This window comes from Chenopodium album, chromosome 11 (assembly GCF_948465745.1).
Source record: "Chenopodium album chromosome 11, dcCheAlbu1.1, whole genome shotgun sequence".
Taxonomy (NCBI): domain Eukaryota; kingdom Viridiplantae; phylum Streptophyta; class Magnoliopsida; order Caryophyllales; family Amaranthaceae; genus Chenopodium; species Chenopodium album.
Window position 1 is genome coordinate 6,347,127 of NC_137844.1, and position 24,009 is coordinate 6,371,135.

At 32.8% G+C, this 24,009-nt stretch overlaps 2 protein-coding genes, 1 long non-coding RNA gene and 1 pseudogene across 5 annotated transcripts; all 4 read right to left on the minus strand.

The window, feature by feature from the left end:
• Positions 1-3,534: 3,534 nt before the first annotated feature.
• On the minus strand, positions 3,535-9,478 carry LOC145566160 (uncharacterized). The gene is made up of 8 exons (XM_081625679.1): positions 9,417-9,478; positions 9,236-9,305; positions 8,106-8,226; positions 6,156-6,238; positions 5,508-5,582; positions 5,330-5,431; positions 4,373-4,429; positions 3,535-3,561 (listed from the first exon to the last, which is right to left on the minus strand). The coding sequence occupies exons 1-8, from the start codon at positions 9,476-9,478 to the stop codon at positions 3,535-3,537; spliced, it is 597 nt and encodes a 198-aa protein (XP_081481805.1).
• A 118-nt stretch (positions 9,479-9,596) lies between these two features.
• Positions 9,597-13,591, minus strand: LOC145568391 (uncharacterized). 2 transcript variants are annotated; one of them, XR_014095823.1, is made up of 3 exons: positions 13,390-13,591; positions 11,243-11,367; positions 9,597-11,056 (listed from the first exon to the last, which is right to left on the minus strand). It is a non-coding gene; the product is annotated as an uncharacterized LOC145568391 (long non-coding RNA). The 2 variants fall into 2 exon arrangements; XR_014095822.1 differs by having other exon boundaries at positions 9,597-11,367.
• Positions 13,592-14,691: 1,100 nt separating this feature from the next.
• Positions 14,692-15,719, minus strand: LOC145566161 (uncharacterized). Its single transcript, XM_081625680.1, has 2 exons — positions 15,653-15,719; positions 14,692-15,218 (listed from the first exon to the last, which is right to left on the minus strand). Exons 1-2 carry the CDS (start codon positions 15,717-15,719, stop codon positions 14,692-14,694), a joined length of 594 nt encoding a protein of 197 aa, XP_081481806.1.
• Positions 15,720-17,217: 1,498 nt separating this feature from the next.
• Positions 17,218-21,478, minus strand: LOC145568392 (alpha-L-arabinofuranosidase 2-like; annotated as a pseudogene). The gene is made up of 16 exons (XR_014095824.1): positions 21,220-21,478; positions 21,027-21,081; positions 20,717-20,919; positions 20,508-20,629; positions 20,056-20,209; positions 19,860-19,929; positions 19,636-19,781; positions 19,442-19,487; positions 19,305-19,357; positions 19,068-19,212; positions 18,868-18,986; positions 18,681-18,758; positions 18,398-18,507; positions 18,238-18,294; positions 17,775-18,107; positions 17,218-17,610 (listed from the first exon to the last, which is right to left on the minus strand). The product of XR_014095824.1 is annotated as an alpha-L-arabinofuranosidase 2-like (transcript).
• Positions 21,479-24,009: the final 2,531 nt, after the last annotated feature.

Sequence of the window (24,009 nt, forward strand, 5' to 3'; positions counted from 1 at the left end):
TACTTATATATTTATGAGTCAAGTATTAAAACATGATTAATATATGGATGAGATGGTAAGACATCTAATGCATATTTTTGTGGTTGTGAGTTCGAATCTCATGATAGACATTTTTATTAGAATATGCTCATAGTTGAAAGATGACATGGCAAGGGTGCCACGTGGCACAGAAACGTTTTCAGGAACGCTTTTTAATATATAAGTATAGATATAGATTTGGTTAATAAAAAGAAAAAAAATTATACCAATTTGTTGGTGAAACATACAAAAATATGTAGATATTGTCAAATATGTATATGAAAATATCTATCTGGCTAACAAGTTCTTTCATAATAAATTCATTATAGTGTTTTATATAAAATTATGTTTTTTTTTAAGTAAAGGTAGTTTAAATTAAAAATAAGTATTTAATATTACCGTGCATGGCACGGAACCTAACCTAGTCAATAACTTAATATTAAAACAGACACCGGGAGTGACACTTGTCACACCCTGGTGCTGTTTTTTCCCTCCAAAATCCCCCATTCCTTTTTAACCAATTTTTTTTTATATTTTTGGCGAATATTTGATACAATTATAATAATATCATTCCAAATCTTTTATATTATCTTTATGACAAAAATATTACTGAGTACTTTTTATTTGGTGTTCATAATTTTTCCATATACATTTACCTAAAATATTATTTCAACTCCTTTTTAATACATTTACCTAAAATATTATTTCAACTCCTTTTTAATTATCTGATAAGCGGATTAATATTAGATTTTTCTAAAAAAGTAATACTCCGTAGTAAAATTGATTCATTTTATTGATACTAGAGAAATTACTTTAAAGTATCACTTTTATTTGTTATATATAGTTATTTTTTACAGAAAAATTACACTTACCGTGCATGGCACAGGGCCTAAGCTAGTATATTATACTAAAGTAATCCCCAGGAATATTCTTAGATTACACCTGTCAACACCACATAAAAATTTTTCCAGCCAGAAACATTGTTGTTGTTGTTGTTGTTGTTGTTGTTGTTGTTGTTGTTGTTGTTTTTCAATTAAAAAAATGTATAATTCAAGTTAGTAATAAAGCTTGAAATTTAAAAGCAATCAATAACTAAACGTTAATTTTATCAAGGTAAAAGATAAGCTAGAAAATTTCAATTTTAACATATATAATCCTATGTTCAATTTGGCTGAATAAAAAAAAGAACTAAGTAAATCAACATACAAAATGTATTTACCATATTATGCATAAAAATAATCCAACTATGTGTTTTGAAAAATCCGAGCATGACTCGGACATTAACTAGTAAAATATATAAAGTGTAAATGGCGAACCACTAGCAAAGTCGTTGTAGTATAGTGGTAAGTATTTCCACCTGTCACGCGGGTGACCCGGCTTCGATCCCCGACAATGGCCTTTTTTTTTAAAAAAAAAAAATAATAAATCTAGTAACTCCCATGTATGATGTATCATATCAGAGTCTTGGAACTCCTATGCATCACAAAAATTCTGATGCTCAGGAAAAAATATCGTTCCCTAGTAGCACTATCTAATGCAAAAACCCTAGTTATGACCACATATTCGATTTGCAACGCTCAGGAGCATGGGTGGATGACAAACACAGCTAACAGTTGGTTTGGTCAGGGAAAAAGGAGCAATGTCCAGTTTATCTCGAGATATACATATCTCGGGGTGAGATATGCATATCTCATGGAAAAATTGTAATTTATATTTACAAAATTGCCAATATCTCGAGATAAACTAGAAATTTTCCGAGAAAGAGGGGGAAATTTGATGGTCATTGATGAATAATATGTATCTGATTTGTAAAATGTACCATATTGAGAGAGCCAACCAATTATAATGGACATCCACATAATGGATCATATGCATAAGAAGGAAGCACACTTGTTGCGATTGCTCCTCAGAATACAGTCCAATGTTGCTCTAAGAAACAAAGAAGTGAAGATTTTCAGAAAGACAACTCATGAAAAAGTATAATGTTATGTTGATCATATGTTACATCTAGTCTTAAATTCTCGAGTAACAATCCACAAATGCCTCTGCCTTCTCAGTAGAGGTGGCAATTGGACGGGTCGAATCGGATTTTGATCTAGACATTTTAGTTCAGATTCGATCCATTTCGGCTCCTGGAAGCTAAGCTCATTGGGTCGAGTCGGATTAGATAGATTAAATGAGTCATGTTAAGGTGTCGGATTACGGGTTGCAACGAATGAGATTATTCAAATTTATATTAAACAGATCAGATTGGATATATTCAGATTATGTCGTGTCGATGGATACTGATTCGCGATCTATTATTGAAATAACTACTTTACATTCCTCCATTACTAGGGTTTAAATTTTAAATGCAAGCTTCATAAACAAATAGTATTGCACACTAGATATAAGAATACCAACACTAAGGCCTTGTTCTATTCACCTTATTTTTGCTGAACTGAAAGTATTTTTACTGAACTGAAATTATTATTGCTGAACTGAAATTAATTTTACTGAACTGAAATTAATTTTGCTGAACTAAAATTATTTTTGCTGAACTGAAATTATTTTTACTGAATTTCTATTATATTTCTTCTTTAAAGTTATTGATTTTTACTGAATTGAAATTATTTTTACTGAACTGAAATTATTTTTACTGAACTGAACTTATTTTTACTGAATATTATTTTTTTAAGGTGAAGTGAACAGGACCTAATTTTGTTTGTTCTTTTTTCTCAAAATTTAGTAATGTAAGATTAAAATAATATGTTAAAATTTACTCATTTACATTAAATTTGTCTAGAAGGGACATATATGTTTACTATTTTGTCTGGAAGGACCTTATATATTTAAATTGGCCTAAAATGACCTTGTAAGTTTATTTTGTTGTTTGAGGGTTCCTTGAGGTCAAAATCCGGCAATAATTGACTTTTTTCTCCGATGTTAACCTCTCACGTGACCTTAAAATATGACTCCTCTTTCTTTTTTCCACGATTTCTCTCCAATTCCTCCTTTCTCTTCTAATCCCCAAATGACACAAATCAAAATAAGGGAATTTGAGGGAAATCGTAGAAAAAAAGAAAATGAGGTTTTTTTTTAAGGTCACATGAGTGGTCAACGTCGGAGAAAAAAGTCAATTATTACCGAATTTCGACCTCAAGGTCCCCTTAAACAACAAATAAACTTATAAGGTCCTTTTAGACCACTTTAAACATATAAGGTCCTTCCAGAAAAATTTTCCTTTACATTATTATCAGATCATTTTGGATATTCAATTGTTTCGGGTTGGGTTTATTCGGATGTCAGATAGACTTTTGCTCGGATAATTCGACTTTCGGATGATTATTCAGTATAGGGTTGGATCGGATTTGGATTGTATCGATTGTCGGATGTAGACTATTTTCGGATTACATCGAATTGAGTCGGAACAATATCGGATCAAGATATTTAGTATATATGCGGATGTCGGACGGATAATAATATGTCGGGGCGGCTCGGACCGAACCTACAAATCGGATTGGGATTTTGCCACCTCTACTTCTCAAGAGCAAAGAAACATGCCTGCATATGAGACACAATTAGGTACCACAGGAGTTCAAATACACACCAGACACCACATTACTGTCAACTGTCAAACAAAAATAACTACGAAGTACATATTCTCCATTTAGCAGATTTTATAAAACAGGCGGAAATGTGTGACCACGCAAAAATGATATACTCGCATAGGCATTTTATTGTTATAACCAATTCCTCATAGTACAACCATATGGGCTTAAGAATAAAGACCTACATATTTATCACATTCAATTCACTCTTGTAGAGTTGTAGGGGATATCTACGTGTCAATCAACCAACTCATACTTCTGTGAAATTTCCACATATTCAGAAAGATAATAAGAGAATAGTTCCGGCATAAAGACTGAATAGAATTAAGATACATCTCCACAATTAGTTGAATTCCTATTAACATCTTCAGAAAAGAATGTTCAGTTCTTATTATTGTCTTTTTTACGCATGGCTTACACAGCTTAAGCTGACTCATGATTCATGAAGAGCATTCATCTTAGCTAAATAAACAAGGGTACACGATTGGAATTTGGACACATGATAGATTATGAAGCTGATATACCAGAAAACTTCACACTGCCGGGAGAAAAGGTCTTAGCCTAGGTTAGATTGAAAGTACTTCATCCATCTAAAACAAGTATTTTGATGCAAATTAAGAGAACCATGCAATTGCATTTAAAAATGAGTGATTTGATGCAAGCAAACCCAAAATTGATCAAGCAAAAGTTGTGCCAACACTGTCTAAATTGATAGTGTGAAACAGTTGGCATTAAAAAACCAAGGGACAAGATGAATGTCTTACTTGTATAAACATCCTTTCTGCATCTCCAGCATTCCCATTTTCTTTCAATAATATTCCCTACAATGCAAAGTCCAAACACACAAAATCTTTCATCTATGTACTCAACATACAGTAACTAGCAACAAAGTAACTTAACTGGCATAAACTTCTGATGTTTTTAATAAAACAACAACTAGAGCATCACATTTTAAAACTGATTTCTCTCTTTAGGTTATGCCACTGATGAGAGTATAAACTATAATGGCTCTTTTGATTATAAACAAATAGTTTATGCAAGTCACCATTAATATTTTACTAGAAAGGCAGGAAACATGATTTTGGACAATTTATCTGAAGGAAACATGACCTCCCGTTTTCAGCTATTATAAACAAGAAGGGGCAACCTGATGTGACCGTAGGCACTTCAAAATAAAAAAAATAATAAAAAAAAATAAAAAAAAATCCAAATTTCCATGATTTAAGTGCATACTCCTTAACTTTGGGGAATTCAAGACTTCTGAACAAAAAAATAGCTAGAAATCAAATAAGGGGCTTACTGATGCAACTAAGGACACACGGTAGAAAAATAAGAAGAAAACAAGATGGGGCTCAGCAAGACATCCCGGACGGCCAAAAATTGAAGTGTATTACATTGTAAGCTATAACTCCCAAGTACTCGTCATTTAATTTAGAAGGTATTTGCATGAAGGACTCTGAGGAAATGGAAAAGGAAATGAGGGATGATACATTAACCCTTGTTTAAATATGAGAAGCAGAAAAGGAAGAAAAAATTAGAAGGATCCACCTTCAACCAATTCTTTCCAATGTTATAAAGATACAGAAGGCAAGTAGGCTTAATGTCTTGTCCCTCCTTCCCTCTATGATTGATAGCAAAAAAACATATTCATCCCAGATAGAGGCCATTTGTAAAAGTGCAGCAAGTGGAAAATGAAAAAAAAAAAAAGCATAGATAGATACCTTTGCTGAACTTTTGTACGCTGCAACACTTCCATCATAATCTTTGAGCTCATACTCTACCTCCCCCAGCAAGCGAAAGGCATCTGGGTCACTTGGTTTCTCCTGCGAAAACAGGACAAGATACTTCAGATTGTCTAAAATATTTGACACAGTTCACTATTATGTGAATATAACAAACAACTTTTGCCAAGTCTTCAAGATCATTAGCAGCCCGAGTCAATTCCCCAAGCTCTGCTAATGTCACTGCTGTTCCCTGCATGATGCCCATAAATTATAACAGTAATTGCCAAACGTTCTTTTATGCTGAAATGCAAGTATAAGTGAATGATGTGTGTAAGAATTTCTGGTTTTCATTTGACCTTAAAGGCTCATAAGTGAGACATGCATCATATCTTGTGCTCAAACCTCAATAGCTATTTTGATCACTTAAAAGTCTACAAAAGATCTCACCATACAATATAAAACAAAACGCAAACCTTTCTAACATGGTTCTTATCATAACAATGAAGATATAATTGGCAGAAAACCAGTCATTTTGTTTGGTTGAACATAGTGCTAAGGATAATCCGAAAGACTAGAAATACACTGGCTTTAAAAAAAAAAAAATTATAAAAGAAAAAGAAAGAACATAGACTGACTTACAGTCTTTGCAAACGCAATGGAAGAACTACCAAAATAACGCTTGTTTTAGCACAGGGGTAAACAAGAATAGGTACAGACTGAAAAGAAATCTTCTTGATACCCATAAGTATGCAATAAGAAAACGTGCACCATCAAAAACCCCTTTCAGTGGCCAGTTAAACTGTTAAAGTCATCAACCAAGGACCTCTAACATGTTGTGGCAGCTCAATACATTAAAGTTCAGCCTCCCACAATAATCCAAACTCAAAATAATACCCATGTTAACAACTGAAAAAGAAAAGCAGGCATACGAAGTTAGGCACAAAAAACTTAAAAATTAAGATTGGGAAAACCGGAAAACAAATTAAGATATAGTCACTTCAAGAGTAGCTGGATCTTTAGATGACGATTCTTTCCGTCATATTGCTGAAGCCTACTCTCTTAAGAACAAAATCAGACCTTTGTTACTCGTTCAGCACGGAAAATCTAGTAGTAGAATTTTCTTTAAATATTCAAAAAATTGAACCATTAGTATTTCACATTAGCAATAGAAGAATGATGTGACGAGATAATATAGGACCATAAGCTGCAACCATTGAAAAAAATTCCATGGTACTTTCACACATAATATTCCTCCTAGGCCTCAAACCTGGTGCGAATTAATTCCACTTTGAAAGAGGGATGGATGAGATTCGAACCCGTGACCTTTGTGTCACGTTGGCTCTTGATACCAAGTTAGTGGACCATCTCAACCAAAAGTTTAAACTAATGGTTGATGCCCAGGAATATGTTTTATACTCTATCACCCATCAACTGTGTCTTTGTGCTTCCCATGAAGATTTGGCAGAGTGGTTGAACAACATAGCAGTTTTGCCTATATATCAGATGAAATTGGCCCAACCCTTATGATGAATTGGTGACCACATATCTTTCCTTTTTACGAGAGTGATCACCTTATTAACTAGATAACTCTAACCAATTTTCTAATAACTATAATGAAATCACTAAGGCAGACCACTAGTAAGTTTCTCACAGCTCATACTTTCGAAATTCGCTTTCTCAACTCCATCTTTACCAAGTTCTCTCTCTTAGCAAGCCATGTGGTCAAAACCAAGGAATGCAATAACTCCCTAAATCATCAAGCAACTTTGGCTTTTCTACAATTTCTACATTATATCATCCAGTATTTATTAGTGTCCTAACTAGAGAAATCATATCTCCTATCCTAATTGTCTCGACGCTGGACCTCCTTCCGTCAATATAGGGATTGTTTACAGATACTTCACATCTTGACCATAATAAATCAACACTTAAAAGAGCATTCTCAGAGCTGTAACTGAATCTTAAATATTTTGTGAAAGGCCTCATAGTAATGGGATACTGGGAAAAGATAAGGTGTGCTGATGAACCACTTGAAGAAGTATTATATCCCTACATCTCCAAAGTGTCTAGACAGTTTCCAATTCAACCCCCTCCTACCAAGAAAGCAACCAACTTTTTTAGCATAAGCAATTCAAGTTCAAGCTATTATATTTTAGGGGTTTTGGCCAAAAAGCAAGACATTCGAGTTGAAATCAAAATTAAAAATAAGCACAGGCCACGTAATGGTAAAGCATAGAGCCAAGCATGGTGAAGTGTAGCCCTGTGGGGCTGTAACATATGACCTTGGCCCCAGGGGTCTACAAACCCCTTTGGCAGGTAACATCCAAAAATGTGTAAATTTGCAATAGCTAATATCTGAAATCATGAATCTTTCAACATGATTTGAACAGATTAACTAGGTCTCAAAGCCAACCTTGGACTAGAGACATCATTTTGTTTTCGTCAAGACTTCTAAGTTTCTAGAAGCCATGACATACACAATTTGGTTTACAAGCCAAGAAAATACCACAATTCCAATTCATTGTGTCGTGGAGCTCCCCAAACATTCTTATAGCCTCATAGTATTTTACTTGAAGAACTGTTGTCTCTTTTTTGGATAGCTTTATTTTTACTGACTGCTCCCCTGTCTTCACTGAAAGTTATGCTGCAAATATAAGGGAAAAGCCAATGTAATACCAATACAATAAGTTAGTATCAGAAAAGGAAAAGGGAAAAAAAATTGTTGATCTTATTAGAATAATTGCAATAGCTATAAGACATAAGGAAGACAAACCTCCAACACATGGCACAGGTAAGCAAAGAATAAGAAAAGAACTAATGACTGCATGTATCTTTAGCAGGAAAATCCTAAAACTAAACAACCTAAATAACCCTGCATCAATTTTTATAGCCCCCTAATTTATACAGGAAGAAGTTTAACGCAACAAGCGATTCCCATCATCCAAACATGCAAGGACCGATCTTTCATAGATTCTGCATGAGAACAGCAAGGAGGCCAAGAAGAAGGAAGGAAGAAACAAAAGAACATGGCAATTCAGAACTATAAAGCAGGACATATGCTCTCAGAAAAAGTCCATCTCTCAGAATTACCATTTTTCATTTTTGCCTCAAAATCATCGATAACCTTCACAAACTATCAACATAAAAGGCTCTATTTTGCACCTAACGCCATTAATTTGATCAAAATCAGAAGACATTGTTATTAAAATCTTTGATTAGCGTTGAAGCAACTATTAAGATAAAGAATGGTAGACTCATGCACACATCACTAATTCACTATATATTAAGAGAGCTAACAAATAACAATATATTTGGCCAAAAAGAAAGGGTGTAATCATGTAACATTAGATGCAAAAGTGGTTCCCCTACATGAAGAAACACTTGGATCAGAATAGTGTGCAAGAAGTTTAACTCTCTGCCTCCACCACAAAAAAGAATTTTCAAGTAGATGAGCTAGAAGAGGTTGTTACATTACTAGCATAAACATATGATCACAACATAGCTGTAATGCTTTCCCTAAAAGCAAATTTATACACATCTCTTGACAAACACATGTATATCACCCAAGAATTCAGAACATAAAATAGCATAATTATCATGCATTTATGCCAATTGAGGTCTAGATTCAATCTCGAGAGTCGAGACCGCCTAATAAAAAGAATGAGCGTATGCATGCACAAGAGCAGCAGTCCACAAGAGTGTACAGAATGCATCATCTTATGATAAGTATATTTCCGCTCTAGTAAAACATGATAAAGACGGGTGGAAATGAAGTTACAAAGAGAGAGAACCAAGAAAATCCTATTATACGAAAAAGATTTTATCGTACTCAGATGATTAGGCTAGCTCAAAATTTGTTGAAGCACGAGAAGAAGCCCAGTCCTAGATAAAATACATTATTACATCAGCAAGAGCAAAAATCTCACAAAGCAAAAACAAGGCCGAAGACCACGAGAGCAATTCCAACTCCAATCTACCATAATTTCAAGTTTCATTCAGAAAAACATTGCAACAGTCACAACTATTCTACCAATGCTCTACAAATGCATGAGAAAAGTTTTCAAGGTAAACCTTAGTCCCAAACCCAATTGTGTTCTTTGGCTCGATTGGTGCATCGTAGACAATTGCCCCGACCTCTTTCTCCATCTCTGTTTTTTTTTCTTTTCAAGATTTGATCTGATGGAATCACAGTATATTTGTACATATTAAGCTTTAATATGCATAATGAAGAAAATACAACAACAAATTCAAAACTTTCAAAATATCGAAAGAAACAAAGCTTGACGACATTTAGATTATTTAATGCGAAAGGAAAAATTTGTTCATAACATGCATTAAAGCTTAATTTATACGAAGTATAATAATATTATTACAAACTATGGGATAATTAACACTACATCAATGACAATTACTAGGGCAATTAGGAATACTACAACATGTCAATTATTGAGTACCCATTCCCACATGCTTGCATTGAACTACAACACTTGCGCTCCACAGCTAGAGTTTTTTCGGTGATAGCAAGCTGTTTACATGGAGATGTGGGAGGGCAACACGCCATGGCCATTTAATTGGAGGTAACTCCATATTCCTCATCTTCCAATTGTACATGACCACCTATATTGCAAATACACTTGACAATAAAACCAAAGATCTACATTTTTCAAACTGATAAGAAATGGTGTATGGCCTCCAACATAACAAAGAGGGAAATATCCACGAAGCTTCGAGAACATACAAGCTACATGAAGATCCATAGCTCTACCCCAGGTGCTTGTTTTTGGGTCTATCATTTCCCAGACCTTCCAGCATTTGAGAGGGGATTGCAAATGCACCATACCCACACCTGTGTCCATCTTTATACTATATGTCACATTGGAATCCATTACGTAATCTTTAAGGCCGGCGAATTGATACATGGTTTCAGCATCTACATCCAAGGCAAAACCATAATTTTAACGATGATGAAACCAATAGATATACCCCCCTGCACTAGAGAGCGGTTGACTCATCAGAGTCTCCTTTTCATCGTTACTCACAGTAATGCCTTTACAGTCAATGGCTCTCAAGGTTCGGTCAACAGCCATTGTATGTACCATAACCTTAATTTCAAATCTGGCACAATAATAACTTTCTTTGCCAGGATTAACATACAGTGCTCGTTTATTTTTGGAGATGAAAGAAACATATACCACTTTGTATTGGCCAGAGGAAGGAGCAAAGACTAAAGCAGTAGAAGGTTTACGAAGAACGCGTACCCCTGCAAGGTTGAGGGGAGGGAGACTAATGTTAGCTTTTGTTACAAGATTCACTACAAACAATTCTCTTCGAATGGCGGCCTTTTGAAGCAAGACTAGACCGTTACAAGAACCCAAAATTATGGCTCGAAATGGAAGCTCGAGTTTAGTCCAACTGTATCGAGGAGCCTCAATTGGGTAAAGAAAAAAAGGCCCGCTTTAAATTAGCATATTGCCGATCATTGTCTTGAACAAGGAAACCACCTAGACCAGGAGATTAAAACGAGTGAAGGTGTGCTCGAACGAAGAGCGGGTCAGTGATTATAGCATTACACTCCTTGCAAACAAACCTCATAATCTCCACAAGAACTGAAGCAGGAAATAGTAATAATATTTTAAAGATGATTTCTGAGAGAATAATAGGTTCTGAATAATACTTTCCTGTCCTCGGCTTCTTTCTACAAGCAGCAAGTAATCGTTCTCTTGCCTGAGATACATTATTGTTAGCTCATACAGTACAAATTTTCATCTTGATTAGATAACAATGTTTTCATGTACTACTAATGTGGAGTACTCGTATGTTAGTTGTTTTACATTGCCTTTGCAACATTTGGTCCATGTCCAGCCAATGTGGCGTATATAATAGTGCTACAAAAGTGGGATAATAACTTACAGGTGCTTTTGCTTCCAGTTGTGATTCTGATGCTGTTGAATTGTCCATCTTCCTTAATTTGGAGACTACTATCAGAGTGACTATTAGAGCAAAAGTCAGGGCCAAGGGTTTGGAGAGAACTCCACCTAAAATGTACCGGCAAATTAGATCCTATTCTTGTGTGTAGTGTGTAAACATATATTATTACTGTATTTAATAACAGGGTGTTTGCATACATTATTGACACAAGGCACTTCCATACTATTATTATTAAATTATTTTTAAAAAAATCACTAATATTCCATTTAATTTATTCAATGAACAAATGCGATTTGCAAAGAAAAAAAAATACTTTTACATAGTAATTTACAATATACATATGAAAAGAGGATAAAATACAAAAACATAAATAGGTACCGTCTAACTTTAACAGTAAATAAAAAACAGTTAATATTCCCATCTTAAAAAAATAAGTTGATATTTCTCTTAAACCGGGTATGTTCTTCACTTCCTCTTTCCTTTGCCTTTCACACTTCGAATCATAGTGTGTTTGTAACAATATGATTACTTAATTTTGCAGTGTTTTATGCTAAATTATTTTGTTGTTGTTTAATTATATTTATTTGTTATCTTTAATTAATGTTTGTTTTAGTAAGATATTTCTTCCAGTCTAATTTGTAATTTGCGAGATAAATCATTTTTTTTTAACTTAAAGGTTTTAATCGTTTCGTTATTGTTACCAAGATTTTATCATCATTGTATACCTATCATTACATCTCACCATTATTAAATCAAAGTTAAATATTGTTGCTTTAATTTAATTGGAATAGAAACAAATTGAGACATATGAGGCAGAAACGACACAGCAGCAACCACTGCCCAAATTCAGCCCCAAAAGTCTGCAAAACTAGAGCCAATTCTACCCCAAAACCACTCAAACTCAAACACCAATAATCTCCCAAATCGCAGCACTTAAAACGCCCAAACAATAGAACACAAAACTCAAACAAAAATCCAACGAAACTCAGACGAAATTGAAACAAAACTGATAATTCCAACAAAATTCACAGAAAACTCAGCCAAAATTATTCAAACAAAACTCAATATTTGAACAAAATCAAAACAACATTATAAATACATAAACATTTCTACACAAAATTGGGGGGAAGAAAAGGAGAGAAGAAGAAGAACACATTACAAAACCGAAACCCTAACAACGGTATTAAGAGCAACCACAACGCAGCAACAATAGCGGTGTCGATTGGGGCTGCAACACAACAACAGCATAGTGGCGGATCCAGGATTTTCGGGTGCTGGGTCACTACCGTATACTAATCAATTAATGCAAGAATATTATAAAGGCTAATGATTTTAAAAAAAAATTCCAAAAGTATTAAATATCCATATTACAACCAAATAAAAAAAATATTACAATTGCTCTCTACGAGTTTTCATGTTTCGATATCGATGTATAATATCATTTATGTCAACATTCAAAAACATATCTCTCTATATATAAGTAACCAAGCAATCATTCAACATTTGATCTCCCATGCTATTACGCAATTTATCTTTCACCTGCGTCATTCTAGAAAATACTCTTCCTACACTTGCGGTTGCAAGTGGTAGAGTTAGAACCAACTTCAAAAGTAACTAACTTGATAATAAAGTATAGCTAAAAGCCTAAAACACTAATAGTGAGCTTACACTGAACATATACAAATTCAAGGCAATTATTCAAGATCACTAATCACTACATTCAATTCAATTGACCAATTCTAATATCAATTTTAAAAAATCAGAAATGCAATCATCCAAACTAATCAAAACCAAATAAAAAAAAAAAAAAAAATCAGAAACCCTAAGTTCTTAACCCCCCTAATTTCATAGATTAAATATGAAATCATCAAATTTACTAGCCCATTGTCAATTTATAATATCAATTTCAAAGAAAAAAAAAATCAGAAATTCAATATTATCAATTCCTAAAAAAAACAGAAACCTTAACTCCCTAATTTGATAAATTTAATAACAAATCAACAATTTCAAAGAACATACACACTAATTGGCTAGATTAAAATACAACTCAATTAAGTACAAAATCAACCCAACAAGTCAACAATTAGTGTATAATACGAAATTAAAAACTTGTAAATCATCAAAATTACCTAGAAGGCTGTAGGAGTGGAGGCAGTCCTGGAGTGCGGCTGTACGATGGGCCGTAGGCGCTGGGCGGTGGCTGGAAGGTGCGGCGCAGCGATTTCCGTGAGGACTGTGACTTAATTTGTCCAAGAGAGAGAAGAGTAATTTACTATTTTTTTTTCCTTTCAATTTCTTTTTTTTTTTTTTTTGGGAAAGCATTTCTTTCAATTTCTTCGTTCAACGTTGTTTGTTTTTTATTTATTTTTTTTTTGCTATGTCACGTCACCCACCGACCAAGGGTGGGTCCGCCACGCGATAGAGGGAAGAGAGAGAGGCATCATCGAGAGGTGGGCCGAATGACTAGAATGAACAATTAGTTATTGTGTCCTTCACCGTGTAGGGGTGTCAATTCGGATGATCGGATCGGGTCTGATATGGTCGGGTCGAGTTGGGTAAATTTTTAAAGTTAAGTCATACTAAATTGTTATGTCCACACGAGTTCAAATCTGAATCGGATGTTTTTCGGATCGGGTCGGGTGTGCTTTTGACACCTCTACCCTGAGTGATACGTTGTATAATTCAGTAAAATAAAAAAAATATGATTAAGCAAGTGACAATTAAGCAACATGATAATCTGATTAACGATACTCAATTGAAAATTAAATTCCGGCAACAGTCAACTAATTCACAACACAAATTGTACAAATTCCGCCGTATCAACCGGAGTTTGGAGTTGTAACCTGGGTGTTCTACTGCTCTTTGCCGCCAGAGTTCGAGCACAAGTGCTGCTATTCCGTCAATGTTTGTGAGAAGCTGAAGAAGAGGAGAGAGAAAATAGTGGTTTTAGGACTGATAAAAATGGTGGTTTTGGGACAAAGGGTTACTGGTGACTTGGTGAATGCTGACGAGAATAATGGAGGTTTTTTAAAAGAGAATAATGGAGGTTTTGAAGACTGAAGTGAAGAGTGAAAAACTGAAAAAACACTAACCACTTCTAGATCTTCAGAGCTGCCCGCAACCCAAATTGGCTTGGATCCGGTTAACCTTTTACTCCGTATACGAAATTGCGAAGTACGGGGTACAACTGTACAAGTATTTGCACACTAAACAGTTGTACTCCGTACTTTGCAATTTTTTTTTATTTTTTTTTTTTTGACAGTGAGAACAAAGAAAGAAAAAAACAAAAACAACTTGAAAAACCAAAAAAGACACTCCCGAACACGAGCCTTTCCAACCAACTAGTGAGCAAGAGACACCCATTTCCGAGGAAGCTTAAGAATTTTACACGCCGCAAAGGTCGACAGAAAAGCCCAAATATCCCCAAGTAACTAGCATAAAGAAACCTCATCCCTCCGTTGTCGGGCTAACATAAGACAGAGAGGCTTGCAGTTTGAGTAAATTAGAATCCTACGAAAGCCGCGAGAATAGGCATTGCATAACCCCCAAAAACAAGCTTGTAACTTAGATTGTAAAGATGAAGAAGAGAGAGAAGCTCGGGCCCTTCCCTCTCGAACTGAAGGAGAATCACAATCACGAAAAACCCAGCCAGCACCGGCCGCGTTGTCCGAGGACGACCAAGCCCCATCACAAATCAGACATATATCAAACACCGAAGAAGGGTCCCCAGCAAGAGTGGCAGCAAAACTCGAACTAACAGGCCTAGGAAAAGGCCCTAAAGCAGAGGAAGAATGGTAGAATTCCTGAGCCTGCCTCCCCCGCACATTCCACTGGGAAGCAAGCAGCAAAACATCATCGGGAGAGGCAAGGTGTTGCCGAAACCATACATTATTTTGGGACAACCAAATATCCCAAAGAAGGGAGAAGAACCGCACCAGGTTCTCCCAGTCCGTAACAACTGCAAAAAAAAAAAAAAAAAAAAAAAAAAAAAAAAAAAAAAAAAAAGACCATAATAGAAAACCATTGAAGAAAGGGAAGATGAAGCAGACCCAGGCTGTTGAAATGAAACAAGCTGCGAGCCCACAAGGGAGCCCAAAATTTTTTTTTATAATTATTTTTAGTGTCTTTTGCGACAGTTCATTGGCTAAAAACTGTTATAATATTACGACGGCTTAAAAAACCGTCGTATAATTAAAATATTACGACAGTTTTACTAGCTGTCGTAGAAAAACTGTCGTTATATTCCCGAATTCTAGTAGTGTTCTATAATTTACATATATCCTTAGCAGAAACATACATACATAGTTTACAAAGCAGTTGCTACAAAAAAACAAAAAAAAAAAAAAAAAAAAAAAGTTACACCATTGAAATCTTAATAAACAAAAAGCTTACAATCTCTTTCAGATTGTTTAAAGAAAGTAATAATCAGCCTTTTCTTGTAATATCTTTCAACCCTCATATTTACATAAACCAGATCGAATTTGGCTAATCCAAATTCGTATAAAAATAAATATCGTACTCCTAGCATTTCTAGATTATATTTCAACCAAAATCATGAATGAGCACAATTGCACGCTTACTCACTTAGGTGGAGCTGAATAAGAAATCTACCAATTTAACCACTTTAATCCACCTAGTCTACAGTTCCTTTTCATCAAAATTCAAAGATTGAGTGATCCCCACTAAAATAAAATATCCGTATCAGACAAACAACGTGCAAGTTCAACACTTACAAGATTCACATGTCCATATAATTCATATAATAAGAAAGATGCGTTGATTCAACTAATCTAGTTAGCAAAAATTCTTAAATTTTAGGGAAACACATACATGAGGCAACTAAAATTTAATAAATCACAACCCATCAAAGTATTATAAAATTGAAATAAAGCTAATACATAAAATTTACGATTCTAGACCCCATTAGTAATACCATTAAAGTATTGAATTGATAAATATAAATCATATATATTAATCCATGATCAAGATTAACCAAATTAATAAAATTCTAAGTCGCATATATCCAGGAGAAAACCCAAACAAAATCACTGAAATCACAATTTCATATTTGCAACTATAAGTATCATCAAAGTACCACGATCTGACCTTATTTATTCTATTATGTGCCATCAACCAATAGAAAATCAATTCAAAAATATCAATAAATAAACATCATAATTAATTATAAACTATGGATTAGAGGCAAAAACAACGTGATAATAATCGTCGAATCCCCTGCCTCGGATGGCTATTTAACTCAAATTTCTACAACAATAATCAATTTTATACATTATTTCCAAACAAAAAGATTAATAAAGTGCAGAAATTGTGCTAGAATTCCCCTAATTAATAAAAGCATTTGGCTATAAATCATGCAGGAACCCCTCAGTAATACTTTTTATCCTTAAGGGATTCTACCGGCATGCATTTTTAACAAGAGCACAAGGCCAAATGAGCAAAACATTTATGATGATACATATATATTCTTAATATGAAATAACACCAGTAGTCGTACAAAATTCAGCAACTCTTCTCAAATTTTCAGAATAAAAATTCAGTAAATCAATGCGGAAATTTAACAAAAAAATTGTAGCAGCAACATAACACTTAATTCAACAAACATCAGCAAAACACAATGCAATTGAAGCTAAATTTTAATTAACTCAAACAAATGCCTACTTAGAACAACTATTTTCATCAAAACCATGATATACCCAAGAATAGAACAACAACTTGTATTAAAAACAAGAAAAATCAGAGAAAAAAATATTTACGAGCAAGAGAAACTTCAAGAATTTTCTTACTGTACATCGGGGTCACTTTTACAATTTTTTAGATTACTTTTATGAATAAAGCATAAATATTTCGTAACTTTTATTTATGTCAGGGTAACTTTTATTCATGTTGAGATAATTTTTGCTCATTTTTGGATAACTTTATAACGGATATAGGATAAATGTTTACAAGCAAGAGAAACATCAAATTTAAAGTGATAGCAAATAACACTTCATATATTAGAAAAAGAAATTCGAATCTATCCTTTACAATTGAAAAACTATAGTTAACATTAATGCCAACCCAAAAGAGATGATAAAGCTAGAAACTTTTAAAAGAAAATCTAAACTTCTAAAGCATCTGAGTGATCAAATCGTGTATAATATTTCCAAGGTATGAAGTCTCTTTATTAGCTATGGAATTTCACTTGCTTATACTTGATTAGTTTGGTTGGCTTCGAGTTTTGGAATTTGTGCGCTATTGATCAGATCAAATGCTGTGAACGAGTATGGTTCGACCTCAAGAACAATGTCTTTTCCTACTTCGCTTTTGAGTAGAGTTGATATTGGCACCACCTAGCAATCATACATTACACATTACTACGTTAGAGACTAGTAACCAAATTGATGCAAAACAAAACAATATTGATCAAGAATATCCCAACCCAATTTGTAGTCGGGTTTAGCTCGAGTCTTCTAATTAATTGATGATTAGCAATAAAGCAAATTAAAGTTCATACCTTTGTAGGATTATCGAATGTATTATCATCTTGCAAGTTATCACTAGTAAGTACTGTTTTCTTCCATAATTTAACGGCGTTAGGATCAATTCCATCGAATGAAATCTTCAACTTCTCCGTTACATTGTTGTAGTTCACAATCTATAATTCTTCTTATCCTGCTTATCAGTCCAACTTATTGCAGAAACATATGTGTTCTCAGGCTTTGAGTGATTATGGAAATGAACATTCAACAGTGTCGCTCCACTTGATTCTTTGAAAAATGTTTGAACCCAATAGCTAGCAATTCCAAACACTTTGTATGTATTGAAGAAAATCGCGTCTGGATTCCATCTATCAATAAGAATAAACCAAGAAAAAAAAATTATTTTATGAAATTATGTTATATACGTACGAACTATACTACTATAGTATAACCACATTGAGATGCGAATTGTATTGAATCACCAAGCTATGTACATACGTTTTGTCATTCTGGTTTACGAAAAGTGGGGCGTAGCTCACCATTTCAACAATGTCACTGCATTACAATCATTAAACATAAACATAAAATCAATTTAGTTTGGTGGGATTAAATTAATCAAAGTACTTTATAATGAATAAGCTAAGTGAGATATGCGTGCCTGTTTTGCTCTAATGATAGCAAGAAAGCTGCTTCTGCTAATGCTGCCCCAAATGTTCCATTCATCATTTGATCTTTTGGGTATATCACAGCATATTCACTAACAAAAGCCTGCAAGTTAAAATCATGTGTCAATAATTGACATGTTTTGTCTCCATCTAATATTATTAATAAGTGTTGATGGTGTAACTTAAATTGTCAATAAGAACTAAATACGAGGAGAGTACCGGTTAATACTCATAAAACATACTAACATAATATTTTTTATGACATGTAATGCATACCTTTGGTGCAAGAGGATCCCTTCTAACCTTTCCAAATAGATGAGTGAGATTAAGCATATCCGGAATATTTGTATATCTCTGAAAGTCATGATTAGACCAACTTATTTAGATGTGAAATAGTGAAATATGCTAAATATTTTTATTTTTTGAAAAAAAAAACATAGCTAATTGTTGGAAATAATATTACATGAAAATCATATATATCAGCAGGATGATCTAAGGGCTTCTGTGTTGCATCACAATTTGAGATTACTTTGATGTCCGGATATAATTTCTTTAGGGCTTTGTAGAACTTAAGATAATTTCCTGTGGAATAACAACATTAAAATAGTGAATTTATATACAGATGCATGCTAGTACAAGAATTTTAAGTAAAGTAAATTGTACCTGTGTAGCTGTTTAAGTCACAACCCTCATTTCCAAAAGCAATGAACTTCAATTTAAATGGGTTTGGATGTCCCAACTTTGCACGAAGAGAACCCCATGTCGAATTTGGACTACCTCTAGCAAACTCGACACTGTCCAACATTTCCTAATTTTCCATAACAAATATTGAGTCAATAGGTAATAATATACTTTTATAACAGTAGTAAAATCATTTTTGCAATGGTATAGGAACATTACTTGTACAAAAGGGGCAATTAAAGAGGTATCAACTTGATCCTTGAGACCAATTCCTGCAATAAGATCATATACATTAGTTTCATAGAAAAGAAAATTAGCCTAAATTGTACAAATAAAGAGTTGAACGTTTAACAAACCATTGTTAACAACCCACACAGGCTCAACATCTAGATCTTCAGCTAGCTGGAAGAAGAAAAAGAATGTACGGAGTATTACGATTACAAGTAATTAATATTTTTGTTATAAAAAAAGAATGTATTCTGTATTACGAAACTACTAAATTTTATAACAAAATGGTACGGATGGAGTATATTATATATTTGGTAAGTACCTGAAGATATTCAAGATAACCAAGTCCATCATCACTCCAATAATTCCAAACATCCCCAAGATGTCCTGGCCTGTCTTCCCATGGACCAACAGTTTCCTTCCATCTAAAGGCATTGGTTAGAAAATTACCTTCCACGTAACACCCACCTGCATTTCAATGTTTGATCAAGTATTTTATTTACTTTTATCCAAAGATATTATTTGTCCCAAAATTATGAAAAATACCAGGAAATCTAAGGAATCTAGGCTTGAGCTTGAGAAGCATTTCCATCAAATCGTTTCGGAATCCATGGCCCTAAGCAAAAAAAATTCAGTTAAATTAATTCAAAATTTAAGTCTTACATCCAATAATAAAAGAAATTAATACGAATATTAAAAAAAAAAAAAATAATTAAACAAATTTAAGGAAAGAAAATTTCACCTTGTATGTGTCAACAGGCATAGCAGATATTTGATCAAGCCAAATAGTTCCTTTTTGACTGGTAGTGAATTGAAGTCTAGCTTTTTTATATGATCCTCTAGCTTTTAATGTGAACTCCATTTTTGTCCAATCCTTAACTTTTTCAGCGTCAGCCCTACAATTTAATTAACATATCATGAGAAATATATAACGAGTCCTTCATTTTGTTAACTCATGTCTTGTCGAGTTATACATTGAATTGAAAATTTAATACTCCGTACTTAAAACATATCAACTATAAATTGATAACTAGTCGTATTAAAATTGGATTATGCCAATATGGTTTGGGCAAATATTGGTTTATAATCTATTTAATCTATGTACATATGATCATACCAAATATATATGAGTCAATTTAAACATGGTTCATTAAAAAAAATATAATGTATTATGTACAAAGTATATGTACTTACGTAACACGCTGGAAGGCAAGTACTTGAGTTCCATCGTCACTAACAAATGACATAACACCGTCAAGTGATCCGGATGATTTAACGTGAAATACGACTTTGTAACTCTTGCCTTCTTCGATATTCTACAAAGATTTTAAATCATTTTTTTATTAGACACTTAACTAATACGAAATATTCGATCATATAAGAATTAAACACTTATTACTTACCATTCCCCAATACCCGGGATTATAGAGTCCGACACCTCCTGGTGGACAAGTATTTTGGTCACAACGTACGTCCATCCGAACGGCAACGGGGTTGTTTTTGAAGCATGATGATAGTTCTGTTACTACGTATATTGCTTCATCATCTCCAATCTTACCCCAAGGACTAATTGCCGAAGGAACATAGCGACCTCCGGCTTCGAATCCTAAACATTCATGTCATCAAACATATAATTAATGAGATAATACTAAAGGAAATACTAATTTACTCTCTATCAAATCGTTATTGTTAAGCTCAATGTAATGTAGTCACCTCGATTGCTAACGAGCTCCGCCCATAAACCACCAGCCCCGGCATGATTGATCTCCTGATCAAGCATCACAATTAAAAAGTTTCATAATTAAAATATAGTGTCTTTACTTGGGTTTGTTAAAATATGTAAAATGAGATGGAGAGAGTAATATTAATTATAGAGTACGATAATAAAAAGGAATGAGTTATATACCTCGAAAAAGATACCAAAAAAGACGGGAGATATTTGACGCCCTTTAGAAACATCCACGGAGAGGGATGCAGTGGTATACCGACTATCAATAACCTTTAGGTCATTATGAGCCGAGCAAACTTGGAAAATGGTTAATGCTCCAACTAATAACCAAACCATCGTATGATCATAACTACGCTTAGAATAAACCATCTTGCGTTGACTTCTTGTACCAAAAAATCAACTTTCTTTGACAACCTATTTAAAATATATACAAGAGAATCAGAAAAGAAGAGTGAATTTGATAAAGAAATAATGCAAGGATGTGTATGCATTTATATTATTGTAGGTGGTTCAATTTACAGTATAAAAGAGCAAGTTGATTGTTATTGTAGCATGATAACGATTTTCATTATGGTGATGGGTATTCAGCGTTAAGGGCAATTATGGTACGTACATGTAAATAGTATAGTAGTAAATGCAATGCATTATATCATCAAGGCCTCATTTTTTTAAGCCTAATTTTATAATAATGAATTATCCTTAATTAACTATTAGTGAAATCGATTAATTAAATAAAAATATTAAGTAACATAGAAGTCCACAATAGAATTAAATAGATAAAAAGTAAATGCAAAAGAAATTTTATAAACATAATAATCAACCTTAATTAACCTCAGAGTAGAAGCCGCCAACGAAATAGAGAATGAGACCAAGAAATGTAAATGAGCGTAATTTTATATAGTGGAGAAGAAATGTTATGTTTATAATGATATCTAAAAAGAGGTATTTATAGTCTAATTTATATGTGTAAATAGTAAATTTATTTATTTGCTAATATTGGATTATAAATAAGATAAATGACCCTTGATGTGTCTATCATGTGTCAACCATCCAGACTGTATCACTATCCATCCAATTTTTTTTTTTTTTTTTTTTTTTTTTTTTTTTTTTTTTGGGACGGAAATTATCTTACTCAATAACTTGACAGCTTGTAATTCCATGATTTTTTAGACATATATCAAACTTGGGGATATCAAACTATATTTAATCCGCTATTTAACTAATTAAATAATAGATATTTTAATTTAAGGTCTCAAAGATAATTATGAGGCAAATAAGTTGAGATGGATAAAGTAATGCTAATGGTGATGATATATATATATATATATATATATATATATATATATATATATATATATATATATATATATATATATATATATATATATAGCTCGGTATTATCTAATTAATTGGAAAATAAAAATAATTTTGCGAAATTAATTAGCTTAAAATGTTTATCTATGTGAGCGCATTATTTTTTATGGCTTAATAATATTTATAAAATGACCGGATGATATCGATCCATTCTAATTTAATCTATATAGATTAAGTTATATAACAGTTAGAGAATATATTATACGGACTTATGGAGTATTTATTATCATGATATTTTATGGTCAATTAGTCGTTGTTTAATTATATCCTTCCTATCTCTAAATTGATAAAATAGAGCAACGTATATATACATAGTTGTAATACATACACGCATATTGAAATGTATCATATCCATGATTGTCCTGCTCATAAATTTAATAAATTTGAAATCTAATCTAATCTAATATATATAAATAAAATAGGCATAAGCAAAAGTGACGAATAAGATTTAAGAATTTTAACACATAGGTAAAAACAACGAATAGAGAATAATTAAAATTTAAATTATTTTTAAAAACCAATAATTATCTTCTCTTAAAAAAAAAAGTAATAATTATCTTTTTTTTTTTTTACATATATGGATGCAAATTTTTAATCGCAAATATCTTTAATCTCTCCCTATAAAATATTGTAAAAGTTTGATTTTAATAATGTACTCATCGAGACGAATAAAACTAAATCTCATATGACTAATTTCCCATAATATTTTATAGTTAAATGATTATAAATGAGACTAATATTTTAAACAGAACGAGTATATTAAATAAACACATAGGCAAAAGACTTATTTTAATCAATAAAAAAACGAGATTTGTCATTTCTTTTTTGAATTAAAAATTTAAATTGTCACATAAGCAAAATTAGTGAATAAGGTGTGGGATTTTAAATTCAAGCGTTACATAAAATAAATAAAACAACAAAAGATAACTTATTATCTTATGATATTAGAAATTTTATCCATATATTTAATGAATGATCTTTATAAATATACACAATTTCAAATTAAATAAAATGATTACTAGAACCGTGCATCGTACGGGCTTATATCTAGTAATCTTAACAATTCTGAATTATTATGAGTGATATGTACATTAATTTCGTAATTGTATGAATGACGACTTATCCGTATCAAATTAAATGATATCATAATGATTATCTAATTGCTGATTTGCCTGATTGGATTAATGTCAGAGTATATTACGTTATCAAGGAAGATAATTGAAAATGACAATTACGAGTGTGCATGTTCAGAAGATGGGGCTGGATACTAAATTAAATGTGCATGTTGCCAAAATGAATACCACTACGTAGGAGTAATTAGGAAAAAATTGACTAATAGGATCTCACAAAGTTTACATGGAAACTTTTTTGGGGCGTTTGATACAAGGGATAAAGATAAGGAGAATAAGATGTGGGATAAAGTTAAAATGATGTTTTTTCTTATCTAATTTCATAATTTGGCATGAGTTGATAATTAAATTGAGATAGATATTATAGAACTTAACTACCTAACATGCTCATAAATGCAATAAAGTTGATAAAGATAAATCTGAATTAATTTGATTGATATGCTTGTTAATTACGTAATCGTAT